Below are 22,157 nucleotides of genomic sequence, written 5' to 3' on the forward strand. Positions count from 1 at the left end.
TGTAGACAACTGATACACAGCATGGCACATTCTAAATTAGATTTTTTTTTCCTTTTATCGAAACTAAATAAACTATATACAACAACATATATTGTTTTATTATCAGTGTGTTGTCTGTAAAAGTGGCACAAACGAGTTAGCTTGTACGAAACAACAGACGCCTCGACACACACATCCTATTATGAAAATGCCCTAATAACCCTCTTTTAATTATACGCTCTCCATGCAGCGTTATTCTTAGCGTCTGTGAGCTTCAGTCACACATGAGCTGCTACACTTGTGCTAATTAGCATGCATGTTTTACGCAATATCATATCAGAACATGAGAGGCAGCACACTGGATATGTATTTAATAAATCACATATACCTGTAAACTCGCTTTGCGTCGGTATTTTACTGGATTGTACCATGGTAGACTAATGGGAGAAGTTTGTAGGTATGGTACAGACAGTATTTTTAGACTTGCTAAAACACCAACATTTAGCTTTAAGTACAAAAGAAGGGGCATGTTATGCTGCAGGCTCGCATTGTGATTTTAAAATCATCTTATCTGGCTATTTCTTAGACAAACTATAGTGAAGCTCACTTGTTTTGTAATATTTATGTAAAATTAGGAAGGATTTCCTGACCAAAAATGGAAATTGGAGGGTCAGCGATGCACAACGGAACAATAAAAATATCTACTATGCTTGAATAAACGCAACCCCAAATAACAAAATTGTTTAACAAGCCAGTTTTAAATGAAATCTAATTTTTAGAAGTTTTGTTGCAGGTGATTTTCCTTTGGTGCTGGTCAAAAATTTCCTTGGATGGTCCCAACATAGATTAATAATACTTGGATTGCATTTATTTTTGCATGTATCTTATTGGATTAAAATCAATGAATGCAACATTTCTATAGTTTAGATTAGCCCTTGACATATTGCAACTTTTTTTCATTTTTATTTTTACTTTCAGCATCACTCGCTGTTTTTTTTTTCCAATCTACCATTGAGTACCAGCTACCATACTAATGTACCGTACTACTTAAATATACAGTGTGTGCTCTTAGCATTAACATTCAAAACTCAATTGTGGTAACATTCTGCAGCACCCGCTAGCTCTCGCATTAGTGGGACTCCAGCTCCTCTTGCGGTATATGATCTAATTATGTCATTAAATAGAATCTGTGCTTGTCGTTTCCATTAGTTACAGTACAAAGCTAATTAGCTGTGATTATACAGGCCGTTCCTATGGAGCGGGAGGGGGGTGTGGTGAGAGGCCAGGTTGCTAACCTTCCTCAGAACAGACCGACGAAGGCTTAGCTTGGTGTAGCGCAGCAGGAGAGGTGTGTGTGTGGTTAAGTCTGCGTGGCCGAGCAGACGGAGCAGTACGTAATAGCATTAGCTGATGCTTTCTTGATGGCCTGCAGGAATGAAAAGTTTGGTTAAGGACGTCAATTAATGCTGTGTCCTCTTAATCCGTGTTCCTGTACAGAGCAGTGCATGTCAAATAATCTACCTACTGCTAAATTAGAGGTGCAAATTCAGTAAAATAACATAAAAATAAAAAACAAACACTGGATTTCTGTGCAGAGAGTCTACTGGAAGCTCGTTAGCTGACTCCCTGCTGAGATGTTTGGGTGCAGCCTGGAGGGGGATGTTTGGTCCAAGATCTCAGCTCGTCCTCACAAATAGGCTCCAGCCAGCTTTGGATCAGAGGGATAAAGTCTTATCTGATTACAACTGTAATTACACCCACAGCCATCCAAACATCAGGAGGAGGACAAGATGAATCTAAATGTAAATACACAAGAAATAGATGTGTGATGAAAAGCCATGACCTTTTGTGACTTTGTTGTCATCCAGTAAACAAGAAGAAGACAAGGAATGAAATTTCACTGCAGTTTGCTCGGCACAGATTTAGGATATAAAAAGGAAGTGTTGGTTAAAAAAGTGTGTCAAAATACACAGCAGCAAACAAAGGAATAAGGTGCAGGAAGTGCAAAATAGTAAAGTCTGATGCAGGTTGGGGCAGGTACAGGGTAGTTAGACAGCACTTCCTGTTTCATGATGAAGCATCAAAGTTCAGGGCGTCACCGCGGCCATGCCCTTTGACTGTTGTGGAAGATTTTGATAGCTTTTCATCATTAAGGCCTGTTGTATAAACTGTCCAAATGTGAAGTCTTTTGAATTTACCCCCTATGAGGAGTTAGCCACTGAAAATGAGCAAAAACACCAAAAATCTCTCAATTATTCCAAGGTGGCAGACTTCCTGTTGGGTTCAGGGTGTGGCTCCTCGAGGGTTTTTTTGTGCGCCCTGACGTGTTACACATGGCTACCAAATTTCATAGATGTAGGAGAAACGTCCTGCGGGGGCTATTTGTTTTGTACGTTTTCTTTCGTTTAGCCAATTGTGATGTGTGCCACTTTTTCAGCATTTCTAATCTGGCAAAAAGTACTTCCTGTTTCAACAGTGCTGTAAAAAATCACAGACTTTCCACTATAAGTCATCATCCGTGTGTTCAGGATTATATATGTTTGCTTGCACATGGAAGTTATCTTGAAGCTAACTCTAGTTTAATACATCAAATGGCAGCATTAATTGTACATGGTCCCTTTTTAAATAAACAGATTAACAATGATAGTAGTAATATGTCACCACATTTGAGGTGAGTAGGAGCTAACAATAGTCCATTTAAAGTGTAAAATGTGTCATTTTCTGTTGCCGGCAGGTGGCGCTATGACTGTGAATGTATATTGGCATGTGGAAGTCAGGACTCTATAGAAAGCCATTTTAACATTTACTTCATGTTGTTGACAGGGGTTTTCTACCATTAGTTAAGTCTTTGTCACCTCCACATGTGGTCACAGTAGTTCAGAATTTTGTTGTTTTCTTCCCTCCTATTAGCAACAATGTGCACCAAGTAGCTCCAGCAGAAGCTGCACTAGTAGCATCAAAGTCCCAACTAGCAATACTGAAAGTCTAACTACACTTAATTAGCTACTTAATTACTCACATTACTAGTAAGTGCTTCAATAAACACACTAGTTGGGACTTTGGAGAATGACTAGCAACAGTTTTTGACAAAGGCCAAACTAGGTGACAAACCTGTAGATTGATGTCAAACAATCCTGCTCTGACCTTTACGACTTTGTATTTCCTGTTTATCTTGGGGATTAGCTTTGTGTTCCTATTGCTCTTTATATAAATGTAAGTTTTAATCGTTTTACGGTGAAACATGAAAATCAGTCATTCATGATAAAGATGCAGCTTATTAGTTTTGCATTGTGTGTTTTGTGTGGATTAACAAGATGTGCCAGCATCACATCTGGACAGAGCTATTGATTTTGGGTTTTATGCTAAGCTAAGCTAATTATTGTCTGGTTGTAGCTTCATATTTAAAGGTGAATATTTTCTTCTGGAACTCCCTGCATTAATGTGAATTAACCATCATTCATAGAAGCAAAGAACAGAAACTAGTTTATAGTTAGTAGTTTGTCGCAATCATTGGTTTTGTTAATTTAGGTGTTAAAGTTTGAACTATTGTTGCTCATGGACACATAAATGTAAATATGATTTGATGTTGAATACATTATAAAAACTCTTTATCTCTTGACTTCACTCTGCTGCAGCTTTTCTCTGAGATGGTCTCTGAAATTATGACTTCTCAAACTGAAGCTATTTCAGTGCTTCCCCCCCCCCCCCGAACTCTCCTGTGTTGGAGAAGTGCAGGTGTCAGAGTGCAGTAAATCCTCTGGAGACCGACTTATTTGAAAAGTTTCTCCGCTAAGTTTCCACAGGGATGTCCGTCCTCCTTCTATCTCGCTTCTTCCTTTTCCCTCTTCCTCTCCCGTCTTGCCCTGTCCCCTTCTCGTCATCTCGCTTTTCGTACTATTTTCGGCGTCGCCACGAGTTCCACTTTTGAGCAGCGGAGCGGGCTCCTTGGCGTGTTGCCATGGCAACATTCCCATGGCTCCCCGACACACTTTTGCTCCTCTTCTCCTTCTTCCTCCTCTTTGTTGTCTTGTTAACTTCCTCCTTCAGTCTGTTTCCCTTGGACCCCAAAAAAAAAGTTTTAAGATTGCATAATCCAAACTCTCTTCAAGAAGTGGGTAACGTTGTGTTTGCTTTGTGTGCTGTTTTTTATTTATTCTTCAGTCACTGAGAATTAACCTCTAAGCTTTAGAATGTCCTTCGAGTCAAAGTGATGAAATTTAATGTCATGATGCTGATACTCAAGGTTGAAAGATTCAGATAGTAGAAATGTCCAACTGAGAAACTAAGCTCGTATCCTTTCTCCGTCCTGCTGTATTTATCGGTGAATCAAAGGTATCCTGTAGACGTTTGACCACTAGTAGAGCTACATAACAAGGCCTGTTCTGGTTTATTAGCTAGCTTATGCACAGATGAGGATTATACAGCGTGTCCCTAAAGTCTTGACACATAGGAAATATCATTAACTATCGTTTTTTTGTTTGTTTTACATCCACAGAATAAATATGGATTTGTTGAAAGAAGAATGAGTTGAACTGGTACTTCTCAGTGGATGTGATGGTTGGACATATGGAAAGATAGCAGATGAATTTAACCTTTCGACAAAGCCAAAAGATAGTTAATGAGATTTCCTGTGTGTCCAGACTTCAGGAACACCCTGTAGAGTCCTTTTGTGCACAGTGTTGGCTTCAGATTGTTCCAGGAAAAGTGTTTTCTAAGGAAGGAAACTTATTTATGAGGCCTCGAGTGTACACATGTATTCTGGTATGAAACAGAGAAACAATAATTATAGAAATATGGCTTCGTTAATCATGATATTATTTGTTGTCATAGTTTTTTTTTATTATTTTATTTTACTCAACCCTCCACAGGCTAACTTTAATCTAGGGTTCTAATTTTGCTTGATCTGACAAATGTAGTCCAGCAAACCTGATGGAGACTTGGGGTTTAAGTGCCATTTAAGTACACTTTCTGCATGTTGCTATTTCCAAAATTCCTTTAAGCTTCGGGAAATAGCAACAACAACCTCCAAACCTCAACCTGCATGCTGCAAATGTGCAGTAAGGGAACCCTGCTTGGTAATGACACTGAGTTGGCCGTTTTTTCCTGCAAATGTTCCACCAAAGCAGTTCTTCCTTGCACTATGTTGCAGTGACACAATTGGCTTAGCACTGATAAAAATAATTATAAGTGGTTTCAAAAAATGCAAACATAACGAGGTGCAGTCAGATCATTCTCCAGGTCTGACTATGTGGGAGCTTCTACAGAAAGACGAGCATGTTTAGGTGTTTGTTTTGACTAGAAATCATCATTCGGTTTGTGTAGAAGTGTCAAAAAAATCACTGGTTTCTGTTTCTCAAATGCGGGTATTTACTAGTTCTTTGTCTTAAGCACATTTCACACATGCACTGCAGCCTTAAACTGCATGTGACAATGCAAATCTCTTTAATGTAGACTTCACCCTGCTAGCTCCCCAGTACAGGGTCTGTGTAATGTCTCATTGAACTTATGTGTGACTCGAGCAGTGAATAGTCTGGAGAATTCAAAGGGAATGAGTCCCAATGTGCATCTTTTCCAAACCAAAAAGAGTCTTTCTGACACTGATAGTCAACTGTTGTCGTCTCCATATGTTTAACATGACTCCGTTGTCTTTGGATTTTGGATGTTAGTCAGATATAAAACAAGCAGTTTGTAAATGAAGACTCTGGGCTTGGCATTTTGCACTACTTTCTGTCGATTCTTTGACATAGAATTGATCGGATAATTGAGGACATTTTGGCACTTTAATTGATGATTAACAATGAAGATAAGCATTATTTACATCATGCACTGTGACACTGTTGCTGCTCTGTTTATGACATGTTTTGGAATCTGACTGGAACTTTTTTTTTTTTGCCTGCATCGAGCTTTATGATTTCTCCCATTTTAGTGACTTCTCATGGCTCCCTTCAGGAAAGATTATTGTAACTAAAAAGGGACTCAGTTCTAAAAAGGAACATTTTTAATTTGCTGTAATTTTCTGTATTTCCAGCACTTCTACCCAGATACTGACACTTTTTATCCATTAGTATCTTCGTACACATTTACAGATCTTTGTACACATTGATAAATCTCATTACATTTACAAATTTTAATACGTTGTAGCAGAATTTTGTCCATAAATGCATATAAAGATCCATAAATGCATACAAATATCTGCTTTGTCTGTATTTCCAGCACTTGTAGCCAGATACTTAGACTTTTCATCTATTGATGTCTTTGTACACATTTACCGATCTTTGTATGCATTTACGGATCGTACAAATTTACTGATTTTCATACGTATTTACGTAGCTTTATAGGCATTTATGGATCTTTGTAAACATTTAAGAATCTTTATACACACTTACGGATCTTTGCACGCATTTACGGATCTCTGTAGGCATTTACAGATCTCTGTAGGCATTTGCAGATCTTTGCACGCATTTACGGATCTTTGTAGGCATTTACGGATCTTTGCACGCATTTACAGATCTTTTTAGGCATTTACATATCTTTGCACACATTTACGGATCTTTGTAGGCATTTACAGATCTTTGTAGGCATTTACAGATCTTTGCACGCATTTACGGATCTTTGTAGGCATTTACGGATCTTTGCACGCATTTACGGACCTTTGCAGGCATTTACGGATCTTTTTAGGCATTTACGGATCTTTGCACGCATTTACGGATCTTTTTAGGCATTTACAGATCTTTGCACGCATTTACGGATCTTTGCACGCATTTACGGATCTTTTTAGGCATTTACGGATCATTGCACGCATTTACGGATCATTGCACGCATTTACGGATCTTTGTTGGCATTTACGGATCTTTGCAGGCATTTACAGATCTTTGCATGCATTTATGGATCTTTGCACGCATTTACGGATCTTTGTAGGCATTTACAGATCTTTGCATGCATTTACAGATCTTTGTATCCTTTTACGAACTTTTGTATACATTTACGGATCTCTGTACACATTTGCGGATCTTCGTACTCATTCACTGATCTTCGTACACATTTGCGGATCTTTACACACATTCATAGATCTTTGTGCACATTTACCGATCTTTGTACACATTTATTTGTTTGGGTCGCCCTTCAAAGCTTTGTCTTGTTTGCGTCGGTGGTGTGACTCCCCAGACCGATGCCTCGTCGCCCTGCAGCTGACCTGAATGCACTCGTGTGAAGAGACTAAGTGCCTGTGGGTCAAAATGCAGTCAGTTTATGTGCGTGTGTGTCGGAGAGAGGCAGTATCCACATCATTTCACGCATGTAAACCCACATCACAAGCCGAGACTAACTGGCCTCAAAATGTAGCACACACACACTCCCTGTTGTCTTACACTTAACACACACTCTTTTCGACTTGGGGAAAACCCACTCGATGCCTGACACTGGGGAGTCAGAGGAAGAGATATTCGCCCTTCCTGATTTATTAATGAAACCAGGCAGAGATGGAGAGACGATGTGTAGAATATACAACACAAGAATGTGGGGGAAAAAAAGGACAACTGAGGAGAGACCCTCAAATATGAGGCGGCGGAGGAGGATGAAGAGGAGTGTGTATGTATTATTAAACAGCCGGGGTGTTAGATTATTTACAACAGCTGGAGGAGGAGGTCGATATTGGCTCACACACACTGAGGCTTCTGGACCGCACTCCTGAAGACAAGCTGGCACAATCTGAGGTGGTTTGTGTAATTGAATGTCAGAAGCTATTAGAGGGAGAAGGAGCCAGAGAGAGATGTAAAGAGGACAAACTAGTCGCTTTCTATTAAAGTTGGCATGGACAAACATAATAAGCAGCACATGACACACATTTTCTGCCTGGTGAGTGTGTAAATCGATTCAGCTCGTCTCATATCGTGAAGATTCAGTTTCTGTCGGTGAATTCTTGCGTTTTTATCTTCATTCATTCTTTCTCATCACGGAAAAGACTAATTGCAGTTGTCTGTTCGTGGTGTGGGAGGCGGTGAGGGAATGGCTCGTTTCCAAGAGCGACGACCTGCGATGACACGTGCGCACACACTCACACACACACACACACACACACACACACACGTGCACACTTGCACAAAACTGAGGCCCAAAAATAACAAGCGTGTCCCACATTGAGAGTTCACTCCGAACTGAGAGCTTCTTCTCACGTGTTTCACTCTATCAGCAGCTTCTCTTCACCACTTGCTTTCTTTCTGGCTGTCTCATGACAATTTACCTGAATGAGCAGGTTCAAATGAAAGATTACCGCTCAGTTTATTTTTATTGGTAATGTGACGGTCAGTGTATGCAAACTACAGATCGCCTCTACTCCTTTTTGCTGCTCTGGAACTCTCTTGGATTTTTTTTTGGTTTTGTTTATGCAGTTTCCACAACCCTCAAAGTAACTTAAAGTCTTTTCAGTCAACTCAGACAGTTCTGTGGGGGTGTTATTGTAACAAAAGTATTTGTAAATGCGTTTAAAAAAATCTGCTAATCTGGGTTAAAAGTTGTATACGTACTAAGATTTGTCAATGCGTACAAAGATCCATAAATGCAAACAAGGATTCGTAAATTTGTACAACAGTCTGCTTTGTATGTATTTCCAGCACTTGTCGCCAAATACTTTTCATCTATTAATATCTTCATACACATCGACAAATCTTTGTACGCATTTGTGGATCTTTGTATGCGTTTGCAGATATTTGTACGCATTTTCAAATTTTTGTATACATTTGCAGATCTTTGGAGACATTTACGGATGTTTGTAGGCATTTACAGATCTTTGTACACTTTTACGAATCTTTGTACACATTTACGGATCTTTGTACACATTTTCGGATCTTTGTAGGAGTGTCCGGATGTTTGTAGGCGTTTCCGGATGTTTGTAGGCATTTACAGATCTTTGTACACTTTTATGAATCTTTGTACACATTTACGGATCTTTGTACACATTTATGGATCTTTGTAGGTGTTTCCTGATGTTTGTAGGCGTTTCCGGATGTGTGTAGGCATTTACAGATCTTTGTACACTTTTATGAATCTTTGTACACATTTACGGATCTTTGTAGACATTTACAGATTTTTGTAGGCATGTCCAGATGTGTGTAGGCGTTTACGGATGTTTGTAGGCGTTTACGGATGTTTGTAGGCGTTTACAGATCTTTGTACACTTTTATGAATCTTTGTACACATTTATGGATCTTTGTATGAATTTGCAGCTCTTTTCACACATTTGCAGATCTTTGTATATATTTACAGATTTTGTTTTGTTTACAAATATATTACAGTTCACATTCTCAGAAGCTGCACAATTCATTCCAAAAGTCGCAGATTCAATCTGAAAACTTTTCACAGAATACAAGATTTAACCATAGGTGTACCGCAACTTTGCTTTTTGGTTTGTGAACTACTATTTTGAAGACTCGAGTTTAGATTTTGGTTTTCGCCATCTTAGTCTTTGAAATCAGAATTTTCTCCAGGTACTCCGGCTTCCTCCCAAAATTCATAAACATGCTGAGGTTAATTAGTGATTCTAAATTATTGGTAGGTGTGAATGTGAGTGTGCTTGTTTGTCTCTGAAACATATCTGAGATATGGAGGCATGTGAAGGCCAATAAAGCAAAAGAGTTATGTGAAAAGGGCTAAAAACTTCCATATTTCTACAGAGAAAGTGTTATTATTACCATGATTTTGATAATACCAGTGATGGTGGTTATTTGGTTCAGCTGAAGGTTTAAACTTAAGACTTCAATCTGCCTTCATTTTTGAATGTAATTAGTTCCTTTTCATTGTCTTCGCAGCTTTCCGTCAAAACAAGGTGTTCTAGCTCACCTTATTCCAACACATACAGGCTCTATGGTACATGCAGTTCTTCCCATGTGACCCGGTCGCTGACTTTCAGTTGCTCTGTATTATTTACCGTCTCACTTCTGTCCTTTCCTCTCTTGTCTTCAGCTCAGATTTTTCCCTCTCTTTCTCCCTCTCAGTCTCTCGTGATTTCTCTGGCCACAATTGCGGCTCGTTAGCGCCATTTAGAAACTTCTTTCCGGCTCATTTGGCTCTTGGCTCATCGTGGCCGCATTGGCATTAAGCAGCGTGATGAGTGACTGCACCCCGTGGCGGACATGACACCTCCGTTTCAATCAGGACTCACAGCCGAACACCGTTTCTCCTTCTCTGCCAGTGTTGTTAATTTCCTGCAGGAGATTGAAATGCAGCAGCATGTGCGCTAATGTCAGGATGAACCCGGTGACGGGGTGTCGGATCGTATCTGGGATGTGATGTTGTTGATAAGTGATAGAGGGCTGACTGTTTAGAAAAAGCACAACATCTGACTGTATTTTCTTCCTCAGGTGTAGACCAACATGCCGTTGGTGAAGAGGAACATCGAGCCCCGGCATTTGTGCCGTGGAGCGCTGCCAGACGGGGTGACCAGTGAGCTGGAGTGTGTCACCAACAGCACACTGGCAGCCATCATCAAACAGCTGGGCAGTCTGAGTGAGTACACCAAAGAATAAATGCATCTGGACAAGTTTTTATGAAGATAGTCTAGCATTAGCATTGGAGCACAGGATTTTAGCTGGTTTCTAACATGAGACATTTTAGATTTAGTGTTCGACAGTAAAGCTGATATCACAGTACGTTTAATTTCAGTCTTTTGATAGTTATTAATAACCTTTATTGAACTGTTTTCACTACTCATTAAAAGGTTAAGTTTGAATACAGGCACCTTATTTTGAGGTTACTTTATCAAAGTACACCGATAATAATGTGAATGGTAACAAAACAACGAAAAACACACCCAAAGGAATGCATTTGGACGGGGTTTTATTCGAATTTTCTAGCATTAGCATTGTAGCACAGGATTTTAGCCGTTGCTAACTTATGAGACATTTTAGATGACTAAGGACCAGTCTTTAGTATTAGACAATAGAGCTGGGGTGGAACGAATATTTGGATATTCGTCTTTAATAGGGCCCGAATATTCGGAGGCCAGAAACCACTATTCGGGCCAGCCCTAGTCTGGCTATTAGTTATTTGAAAGCTGTGACCAACCGACCATGGCTAAAGATACACATTTGTCACACAGCTGCAGAGCATTAGAAAAACAAGCTTCAGGGTGACAGATTAAAGGAATAAAACAACATTCAGTGCCTTAATGAAGCTGCCAGAGCAACTTTACCTCATTTAATTATGGAAATGTTACACCATAGGGTAAAACCCATGCTGGCAAATTACCCCCTGCAGCATAACACCAGATCCCCTGAGTTTAAGGGTTAAAAGTTTATGTTTTTCCTTAAATTTATTACCCCACAGTGTTTGATTGAACTCCACAGAAGGCATAAAAGGGACAGAAACTCTTACAAGCACTTTCCAGCTGGATCTTTGTAGTGAGGCAGATCTTTGGTGTTAAAATTCCATCACATCGGGTCACATGTGCCACTCGTGAGCAATCGCTTCTCAACGTATCATCCTCAGCGTTTAGGTGCGGTCAAATCCAAAACAAAGGAATTGAGAGCTACAGGCCACCTCTGCTCTTTTTTTCTGTTCGTGTTTCAGCAATTCTTTGCTAGTAAGTAAAGAGTTTGATGGAATTAGTTTGCAAGTTTGCTGTTCCTTGTCTTGAAATTTCTCACCATGACTGGCCATGAAAATATCCTCAGCTGATGCATTTTTTGAGTCGAACCTATACCAGACGAAAGATCATTCGATGGAGATGTGTCGGGGGTGGGGGACTATTTAAATTTGATCAACAGGCAAAATTAAATTCAGCGACAGCTCTCTGTGAACGACTCTGCCTCTGCTCCATCTGTTATGTCGTGGGCTGAGAGATGCAAACAGAAAGAAAGACGAGATGGAGAGACATTCAGGTTATGTGGCTGGTAGTCAGATTGTGCATCTCAGTGAAGACGTTTAAATATCTATGCATCTCTGTCAGACCTTCACATGTTCTCTCAAACGCAGAACTAAGCATTCATTCTGACAGGTTTATTGGGCTTTTTGTGGAAAGCCTTTAATTCTTTTATTGTAGCTTTACCAAACCCTTATACCTGCTGCCGTAGAGAGCAATTTCTGCACTTAATTCTAAATACTAAAGCCATTATTTTGGACAGATGTCTGGTTAATGGGTACATGAAACTCTTTCACAGTATAGCACCAGGCAAGCCTAGTAAATGCACCTTCAGTGTAGCATATTTCATGAAAAATGTGTCGTCAAGGCCAACGATGAATCAACGGCCAACGGGAACAGCTGTAGGTGGTATGTTGTTACAATCTTCACGATCGTTAATGACTGAAAATCTTGAATTAATTTGAGCAACGGCATGTAGACTGGATATAAAAGATGGATGTACCCTCAAGGTGTGAAAAATAAACCAGTGAGGAGGTGTTTTCCACCAGCCAACAGGGGGCGACTCCTCTGGTTGCTCTGGAAGTCTGATCTTAATTAGGTCTATGAGAAATTAGCCTACTTGTTACTTGATTTGTTGCCTCAGTTAATGTTTTCCTACTTGGTGCATGGGCTCAAACTCTAATTTCAAGACTTCTTCAGTACAGCATGTTAATTTTTTTAATTATTTAGAAGAAAATGGGATAAAACGCAGAGTTTGTTTTTGGGAGGGTTTACTTTGTGGTTGTTATATCACTATGGTATGACTGTGCAAAATGTCCTCTAGTTCTGCTATCAGATCTCGCTTGTTGCACCTGTTTTTTCAGACTAAAATTGTGATGGGCAAAATCTGAACACAAGGCTTCAAAACAGTAGCCCACAAACCAAATGTTATCAACTATTTTACTGATTAGACCATTAAATGATTAATTTTCATCCAACAAGTCAGGTCAATCATTTAATTTACATATTTTTTTTTCAGTTTTATGAGCATATGTAGCAGCTACAAGTGCAAAACATAAAGGTCTTCCCTTCTCCCTAGTCTGGTAGTGCATCTTTCACATTGCCATGCCATCTTAACACTGCGTATTTTGCGATAATTTTAAACTCACTCGTACCTTTGGAGCCTTGGATTTTCAGAAGCTTTTACAACCAAATTGGACTGTAACACTAAGTGTACTCGACGCTTTAATGAAGCCAATAACTACTAAAGTCGTGGCCAAGCTGCAACTTCCAGGGCTTAAAAAAATGAAGCCAGTGCAGTTCCTCAAAAGGCCACTAGAGGCTGGCTTCAATAGTGAGCCGATACCCAAACAGCCCCATGTTAAAATGAGCAACTTTACAGCTGGAATAAACGTGTTTGCAGCTGGAAAAGAAAGGCAGTTTTGGTCTCAGTAGCTAATTTCGGTGTTTGTGACGACAGCTGGTGGACAGTGATGCAGCAAAATTACAGTTAGGAGAGTCTGTACATGTCCAGAGTTTCCTAAAGAAAAGTACAGGAAAACAGACTCCTTGAAAAGAAAATAATACAAACTGAATGTGAAGATGAAAGTGTTAATTCAGAGAAAACGTCCTTCTGTTTGCACATTTTAGAAATGTAAAAAACATGCCTCAGTTAGTGCCTATTTAATTTGCATTGTTACATGTGAAATTAATTTTTAAGAGAAGGATATTTGGAGAGTTTGCTACAAGAATTGTAACTTGTATGTGATGTTAATGCTAGCATTTTATAGAAAATGTACAGATAAGTAATGAAAGTTGTGTTTTTATAAATAAAATGACTAAAAAACACATTAAAGATTAGCTGTCTGGACTGCACACGGCTCTTTGATTTAGAAGTAAGGCTTAAAATAATTGTTAATTTTGGCTACTTTCGAAGACGGTAGTGTCTACAGATACGTCTACCGGGAGTCACCTGACCAGATCTCGCATATCTGATTGGCAAATGGAAAGTACGGGTCCGTACCTCTAGCAACTACCTTTTTTCTTTTCTTTTTTGGTAGTTGCTAGAGGTACGGACCCGTACTTTCCATTTGCCAATCAGATACGCGAGATCTGGTCACGTGACTCCCGGTAGACGCTGGAGGTATGGACCCGTAGCATCGGTACTACAGGTATGGACCCTAAACCTGACCCTAACACTAACCCTAACCTTAACCTTTGCTTACCTTTCAATAGTTTGCAGTGGTTAGCAGCTTCTTGATTCGCGAGACTCGCGTACGGGTCCGTATCTGTCTGGCAAATGGAAAGTGCCGTATCCGTAGCCCACAGGCTACGGGTACGGGTCCGTATCTGTAGACGCTACCTTCGAAGACAGCACTCTGGACATCTTTGGAATTTCTGGGATGAGGGTTTGTTGATCTTTATACAGTCATTGGTCATTAATCTGCAATTCTCTGCCATACATTAGCTCCTTTTCAGAGACAATGGAAGTGTCACTTTCCCCACCGCTTCCACTCCCCGTAAATATTTAATGCCGTGATGTGAAGCAGAGCGACACAGCTGGCGAATGTGAAAATGTGAATGTACTCCGGGTGAAGGAAATGAAAGTTTAATGTGGACCCTGATCACGTGTTTGTTCCTTGTACAGGTCGCCATGCTGAGGACATTTTCGGAGAGCTGTTCAACGAGGCCAACAGCTTCTACCTGAGGATGAGCAGCCTGCAGGAGAGGGTGGACCAGCTGGCCGTGAAAGTCACCCAGCTCGACTCCACGGTTGAGGAAGGTGTGGTTTTTTTAAGCATTTATTACTGCGCCAAGTGTTAGGATCGAGTTATGTGACGATTGGCATTGATTTGTCTGACTGTTTGTCTTTCTGTTAGCAACATTACTCTAACATGGACTAACGGATTTGCTTAACCCGAATATTCAGATCTGAAAATAAATATTCGGATACCACTGTCAAGACCGAATATTAGGATATTCGGATATTCGGGTCCAGCCGTACCGTACATAACGTCCACATGCATAACACACGCCTGTGCTCAGTGCAACGTCATTTTGTTTGTGGGTACATCTATATTAAATGCACACATTCTATGTTGCCGGGATTTCTGATTGTCAATAACTAATAAACAATGCTGCATTTCTGACAAATGTTATACGAGGGAATGTACAGCCTTGGTGGAGTACTGCGCTCTCTGAGAGCTGTTCTAGTTAATGAAGGAATATTAGGAATATGTTTGTCCTGATGCCTTGAGAGCAGAATTTTTCCATTGAATTGGTGAAAAGTTTTACAACAGCAGTCTCCAACCTTTTTGGAGGAGACTGCTGTTGGTTTTGTTTTGTTGTTTTTGCACTACAGAACAATTAAAATGGGCTTTTATCGCTGAATCTGTTTTTACTCTTTCTTCTGTTTTAATACGGAGTCTCTGCGTCTTTTCAAAGAAGCCCTCCAGAGATGTTTGTTCTTTATTAACGTCAGTAGGGGAAGATGATCTCATCATTTTTCAAAATAAAAAACAAATGTTTTTGTTTTTTCTGTGCAGCCCGGTGTCGCACGCCAGATTCATCCTATCCCTGTCGAAGTATACCTGTTGAGACATAAACATTAAGCGTGTTACACTATTGATTATTGTTTTTATTAAGTTGTTTAGTTTTTTTCTCTCTTTTTTATGAAGCTGTATACTCAAGCAAATCATTATGAAAGAACAAAACTGGAATGTTCTTGAGCTAATTATAATTGAAAAAGTTCAAATCAAAGGAAAAATTTAACTGAAAATCAAGAAAAATTTCTTCTGCAAGCAAAACATTATCAAAGAACATCCACTTTGGCTGGTGTTGCTTTCAGCTGTTTCTGTATAACAGATTTCAGTCGAATATCTCTTTGTGTTACCTTTGATTTGTGCTTAAATTAAGATGACACTGGTAGCAAACGACCCACGGCCCTCTACCTGTTGGGAACCGCTGCTTTAAAGGACAGTTTTTATGAGTAATGTTGTGTTTGTTGTGTGTTTGTTGAGGTTGTTGTGGAGCAGGGAGCATTTCTGTGTGTAGCTGTGAATGAATTTCAGGACATTTATGGAAAGTGAGGACACAGAGGTCAGGATAAAGCGGTTGTGCGATGAGCCTTGTCAACGACAGTCCTCACAAAGATAGAAAGTGTGTGTCCCCATCTGCTCGGTAAACAACCTGTTCCACTGTCTCTGTTCGATGTCCGTCGTTTCTGTCTCTGTGTCCTGTTTGTGTTTGTGTGTTGGTGTATTTAGTGAACTCTCACGGACACGTGAGTCTCTGAAATGCTGTAGTTGTGTGTGTGTGTGTGTGTGTGTGTGTGTGTGTGTGCGTGTGTGCGTGTGTGTGTTTGTGGTTGCGGGTGTTTGTCCAGTGTGAGTCATTTTCTCCATCATTAAGCTTTTCACCATCTCTGAAGGTCGATTCCCTTAATGCAGTAATTGATAGGCCATTTTTTCAAGATAATTTTCTGGCCTTTGTCCAGATGGTGCTGTGCAGACGGACAGGAAATGTAGGGGAAGAGAGTATGGGGGAATGACATGATGTCAAAGTCATACTGGCTAAAACACAGCATGCGTTATACATGGGAGCGATACTAGACAAGTATATAAAGCCATCATATTCTGCATTTTATTAGTATTAGTACAAGGGATAAACATTTTAAACAGTTTTCTTAACCATTATCAATCAATTAATCATTAGCATCTATTGCGTACTGCAGATATTTTTAAATATATGTGATGCATTTCTATTTTTTTTAAACCACAGGCACATAAATGCCAAACAAGTACATGTACGGGGGGGGCGTCAGAATTACGTTCCTATAGCGCGACGTAACGCGATTTTCACCATAAGTCGGAACTCACATATGTACATAAGTACCTACAGTATGTCACATTATGATTTTGCAGTGGCAAAAAAATACACAAACAAAAGAAAGCGAATGTCGCACAATCCAATGTGGTGTACAACCGGTGAATGTAAACAAAGCCGTCTTCCTCGTATAGCGCTGCGTGACAACATATTTGTCTGCTCCACTCACCAACTAGTTCCCACGCAAAATTTGTTTTAATGTCCCAAATACTGTACATTGGAATGATGGAACATGACTTTCTTAATAAATTTATGAGACGTTTATGGCAACGTAACCATGAAATGCCGTATGTTGAGGACGTCGTAAACCACTGTATACATCAACCACAATGACTAAAAGACACTGTTCCCGCAATCCCCAACTTATCTGAAGATATGAGCATGACAGAAGTTATTAACCACCACATAAGTGTTTGTCACGGTGCCCCTTGTTAGCTAAACCTCTACTACGCTCTCTGTTAGCTAACACGGAACTGCCACACTCCAAGTCAAAAAATTATCTTGGAAAACTTTAAAATTTAAGTTAATATGAAGCTGCAGCAACACAAACTATTAACTTGAAGGGATTCAAATGTTTACTTAAACAGTGGCATTAGTGTTACTTGTTAGCTGAATTTTGTTGTGGAAGTTCAGCGATGTGGCGAAACACACCAGAGACTCAGACGACTTCAATTGTGAATAATGTTTACTGACATGAGGAAAAGTGACACCGACAGAGCAGCAGTACATGCAAGCAATGCCTTTGGGTGTCTTTGGGTATATTCTGTAGTTGGGAGAATGTCAGATATTTTGATTGCGGGCCACCAACGAAAGCAAATAATTTCATCTGGGGCGTCCTCCACTCCCTTGCATTGTTAAAATATTAAAGAAAAAGGTAAAAAAAATAATGATTTTGTTTTAGGTTTGTTGCTGTGCTGTCAATGTCCATATCAATATATTCAAACAAGTCGTCATTATTTTAGTGTCATTGCTGTCAAACTGATGATCCAGTTGGTATTTGCAGGATTGTAGAGATCTGTACGGTGGCCCCAGAGGTTCACACTGGGGCACTTTCTAATCTTTAGCTGTTCTGTTGCAAAGACTCTATTGTCATGCAAGGAATTATTATTGTTTGCTTTAGCTCTTTTTATTTTGTCACTTCTTTTTCTCTTTCCAGTCTCTCTCATTCTCTTCTTATTCCATTTTCTCGTTTTCAAAGTGATTCTCCTACTTTCTTCATTCCTTTCTTGTTTTGTTCCTTTGGTTCTTCACTTGCATCTTTCTGTCCCAAATCCTTCTCTAATGTCTTCCTTGTTTCTTTATATCCACTCCCTCTCTCTTTGTCTCTTTTATTTGATTTTATTCATGCAACGTCTTCACTTCTTTTTATTCCTCTCTATCTCTTCATTCCGCTCTTTCCTCCTGTTTTCTCTCCTCATTTTTTTCCTCTCCGTCTCTTTATTCTCCCTCTCTTTTTGCTGATACTGCCGAGTCATTCTGCAGCACAGCAGCCTCAGACAGTTGGATCGAGCACCACAGACGGGGATGAAAAGGAAAAGCTCAGCAGTCCTCCGTCTTCTCCTCCTCCTCCTCCCCATCGTCCACTCGCTCTTTCATCTTTTCCTCCTCCTCTTCCTCCTCCTACACACCGACCACTCGTCTGTCCTTCATTTTCCCACCGAACGTTCACGCTCTCCTCTCTCACTCCTGCCTTCTTCCTCTTCACTCCGTTTCTTTATTCACCACTGACAGCATGGATTCATGTTGAATAGCAAACAGATAGGGAGGAAGTAGGGAAAACAGTGAGGCAGTGAAAGAAGAGGACAGAAAGAGAAAGGGAAGGATGGCGGAAAGAATGAAAGAGGAAAGGAAATAAAAGATGGGTTGAATTTTTTCTATTTTTAGTACCTTTTATCGATGTCATCTACAACAAAAACGGGAGAGGGAGAGAGAGACAGAAAGGAAAGAAGGAAGAAGGAAAGTGGTGACAGCAAAGGGGGGAAGAAAGGAAGAGGAGAAAGAAATGAACAAAGAGAAAAAGAAAGAAGGGGGATGAGTAAAGGAATAAGGAGAGAAAGAAGCAAGGAAAGGAGAAGGAAGGAAGACAGAAAAAGAAGGAAGGAAGGATAGAAGGAAGTAAGGAAAGATGGAAGGAAAAAAGGAAAGAGGTAAAAAAAGAAGGCAAAAAGTAAAGACAGAAGGAAAGAAAGAAGGAAACAAGGAAGGACAGAAGGAACGAGAGAAGGAAGGAAGTGGAGAAGGAAGGAAGGATAGAAGGAAGTAAGGAAAGATGGAAGGAAAAAAGGAAAGAAAGGTAAAAGAAAGAAGGCAAAAAGTAGACAGGAGGAAAGAAAGGGGGAAAAAATGAAACAATGAAGGACAGAAGGAAGGAAGGATAGAAGGAAGTAAAGACAGGAAAGATGGAAGGAAAGAAAGGAAAAAGAAAGAAGGCAAAAAGTAAAGACAGAAAGAAAGAAGGAAGGAAATAAAGAAAAAAGGAAACAAGGAAGGTCAGAAGGAATGAGAAGGAAGGAGAGAAGAAAGGAAAGAAAGAAAGAAGTGTTTGTGTAAACACTGTAAGACCGGAGAAGAAAGAAAAAATAAGGAAGGAAAGAAAGAAAGGAAGAAATGAAAAAAGGAAGGACAGAAGAGAGAAAGAACAAAGGAGGGAAGGAGAGAAGGAAAGAAGCTGAAAGAAAGAAACAAAAAAGAAGGAAAGAATTAAAGATAAGGAGAGAGAAGGAAGGAAAGATGAAAGGAAAGAATGAAAGAAGTGTTTGTGTATACAGTGTAAGACTGGAGAGGTAAAGAGATGTATTGTCAGAAAAAGAGAGAGAAAGAAGTTGAGTGTGCTAAAAAAAATATAAAGAGAGAGAGAGAGAGAGAAGGGGAGCTGGAGGTCTCTTTGAAGACGTGTCTGAATGAAAGTTGCATTAGCTGCTAGTTCGGTGGATTATTCATTTGGCCGCGGGGACCGAAGCTTAGGAAGGAATGATCAAACGGAGAGCAGACAGGAGCACATCCTGAACCCACATCAAACCGCCGATCGCCCTCTGAAGGGAAAGTCTTAACCCAACACACACTCTTCCTGTCTTTCACTTCCACAATCTGCAGTTTTACGCACAAATATCGCCACGGAGAGTCGAACAAATCACCGCTTGGGACACATGTCGTGGTTTAACGTTATTAAAAGTGTGTGAATGTGTGTGTTTTAGCCGTCTGGTTGATCCTGGATAGCTCTGTGACGGCTTCAAATCTCCTCGGGGGTTAAGGGATTGACACACATACATGTAGTGTTTTATTCTCTATCTGCTGCCGTCTCACACACACTAATAACACGACTGTTGTCATAGCTGCAGTGTGTAATCTGATGCAATGATCTCCAGGACTAATCTGTCCCTGCTGCCCTGTTATCACCGCCGTGTGTGTGTGTGTGTGTGTGTGTGCGTGCGTGCGTGCGTGCGTGCGTGCGTGCGTGCGTGCGTGCGTGCGTGCGTGCGTGCGTTCGTGTGTGTGCGTACATGTAAGCTGCGTGTTTTAATCGATATGCATGCGTGTTATTGTAGTAGGGTTTTCTCCAATTCAAGATTTTTCTATAATTATCATGTGTAGATGGCGGAAGTATCACAAAGCATCGCTGAGTACTCATAAGTGCGCTCCAGAAATGAGTTGCATTAAAAAAAAATTTAAAAAAGAAGAAAAATAGTAACTAATAAATTAGTTACTTAAACCCGTAGCATGATTATTACTTAACTGAATTTTGTTGTTGAAGTTCAGTGAGATCAAGAGGAGAGGCACGCTTAGGTTGCAAGTAATGTTTGCTGATATCAGGAGAGCTGACACCGACGGAGCAGCAGTACATGCAAGCAACGCCAGCATCAGTTCTGAGGATTCTCTCTGATCGTTGGGTTTATATTGTAGTTGGGAGAAGGTCAGACATTTTAATTTTGTGCCACCAATGGAAGCAGTTAATTTCATATGAGGCGTTGTGCACTACCTTGCCTTGTCAGAATATTTAAGAAAAAGGTTTAGCAGAAATTAGTTTATTGTAAGACGTTTAATGCCTCGTAGTGTTTCATCTCCTCTACATCTGCCATCCCAGCATGCTTTTCAACAAAGTCCATAAATGAATCAGAGTGTCACTGAATGCCTGGGACCAACCAAAATGATCATTGAACTTCATGAAGTGTGTGTTGAGGTTAAGGAAGCATTTCTATAGGTAGCAGTACATCGTGAAGACTTCACTTTAAAGTCAACTATGTGAGTGATATATGACGTAAGTAAAAGCAGGATTGGTCACGTCACAACTAACCAGTCAATTTATAGAATATGAAGTGGGAACTAGAGGTGTTTTTTTCGGAATAAACTTGGCATGCAGTCTTCAAGTGATAAAAGCAAAGCAGTTTTGTCCTCCATGATATGAAAATAAAATCAACTGGAGCGGTCTTCTCACTGTGGTGCCCAACTACGTGATATATTAAAGAAATAATACAAAAAATAAACAAAAATCTGATTATTAGACCGATATTTCCAAGGTTAATAGAATTCTGCTGACGTGAATCTCGTGACAACATTTTGTTTGTTGAACTCTGTTACAACAGTTTGACGTGTTTCCTCATTTGTTCCAAATGTCAAACTATTTGCGTTCCTTTTTTTGTTCTTCTGGCAACAACTCAAACACTAAATATCCCCAAATATGATTTTTGAGGTGTTATTTTTCCCCACAAGTTGCAGCAAAAATGTTGCTTTACCTGTACTTGTTGATGCCATTCTGGAGAAATCACAATCTTCAGCTGGTCTGTGTTGACTTCAGTACTGTAAAGAATAGATACCGTCACATCTTTAGAATTGTAGCATTGAAATGATACCAGGTTCTCCAGAAATCCCTACAGGAAATCTGATATTTGTACTGCTTATCAACAGATTGTTAAAATGAAAAAAATGTTCATTCATTCATAGATTTCACATTTCCATTAGTAGTGCCGTACAGAGTTCATTTTTGGAATTTCTAGCCAGATAATTGGATTTTTCACAGAAAACTATTTCAGACAAAAGCTATTATTCACTGCAGAGTATTTTTATACATCTATGCACATATCTGGAGGGGATCTTTAAATTAGCAGTGGGTGTAATAAAACATGATTTTGAATATTTCATCTGTCTGCAGTGACACAAGACCTGCTTCTTCTATAGTAAATATAAAGAAAATTCAATGAAAATGCATCTTTTTAGGTCTTTACAGCCTGCTGTCAGGATGCATGGCAGTGGCATCATCATTGGTATTGACTGATAAAGATCTGAAAATGAAATATCAGAATCAGGCCAAAAGGAGCATTTACAGGCAGATAACTATCAGGCTAAAAGTCTACAGTTCTGTTTTTATAAATAATAGCACAGTATATATACTGTATAATAGTATATTTTACATCTAAGTTCAAGTAGTTTTTGAAAAAAAAACATTTTTTATGTCTTTACTTGCCAT

At 39.7% G+C, this 22,157-nt stretch overlaps 1 protein-coding gene across 3 annotated transcripts in view; it reads left to right on the plus strand.

Annotated features, from left to right (window-relative positions):
* The window catches only part of zgc:109889 (uncharacterized protein LOC553542 homolog), a 56,794-nt gene that overhangs the window by 16,951 nt on the left and 17,686 nt on the right, over positions 1-22,157 (plus strand). For all 3 annotated transcript variants that reach the window (XM_051944166.1, XM_051944165.1, XM_051944167.1), the window contains exons 2-3: positions 10,335-10,479; positions 14,460-14,594. In XM_051944166.1, the coding sequence (XP_051800126.1) occupies positions 10,347-10,479; positions 14,460-14,594 (268 nt within the window). In that variant the 5' untranslated portion in view covers positions 10,335-10,346. The remainder of the gene's footprint in view (positions 1-10,334; positions 10,480-14,459; positions 14,595-22,157) is intronic.

Source organism: Acanthochromis polyacanthus, chromosome 23, assembly GCF_021347895.1.
Source record: "Acanthochromis polyacanthus isolate Apoly-LR-REF ecotype Palm Island chromosome 23, KAUST_Apoly_ChrSc, whole genome shotgun sequence".
Lineage (NCBI taxonomy): Eukaryota > Metazoa > Chordata > Actinopteri > Pomacentridae > Acanthochromis > Acanthochromis polyacanthus.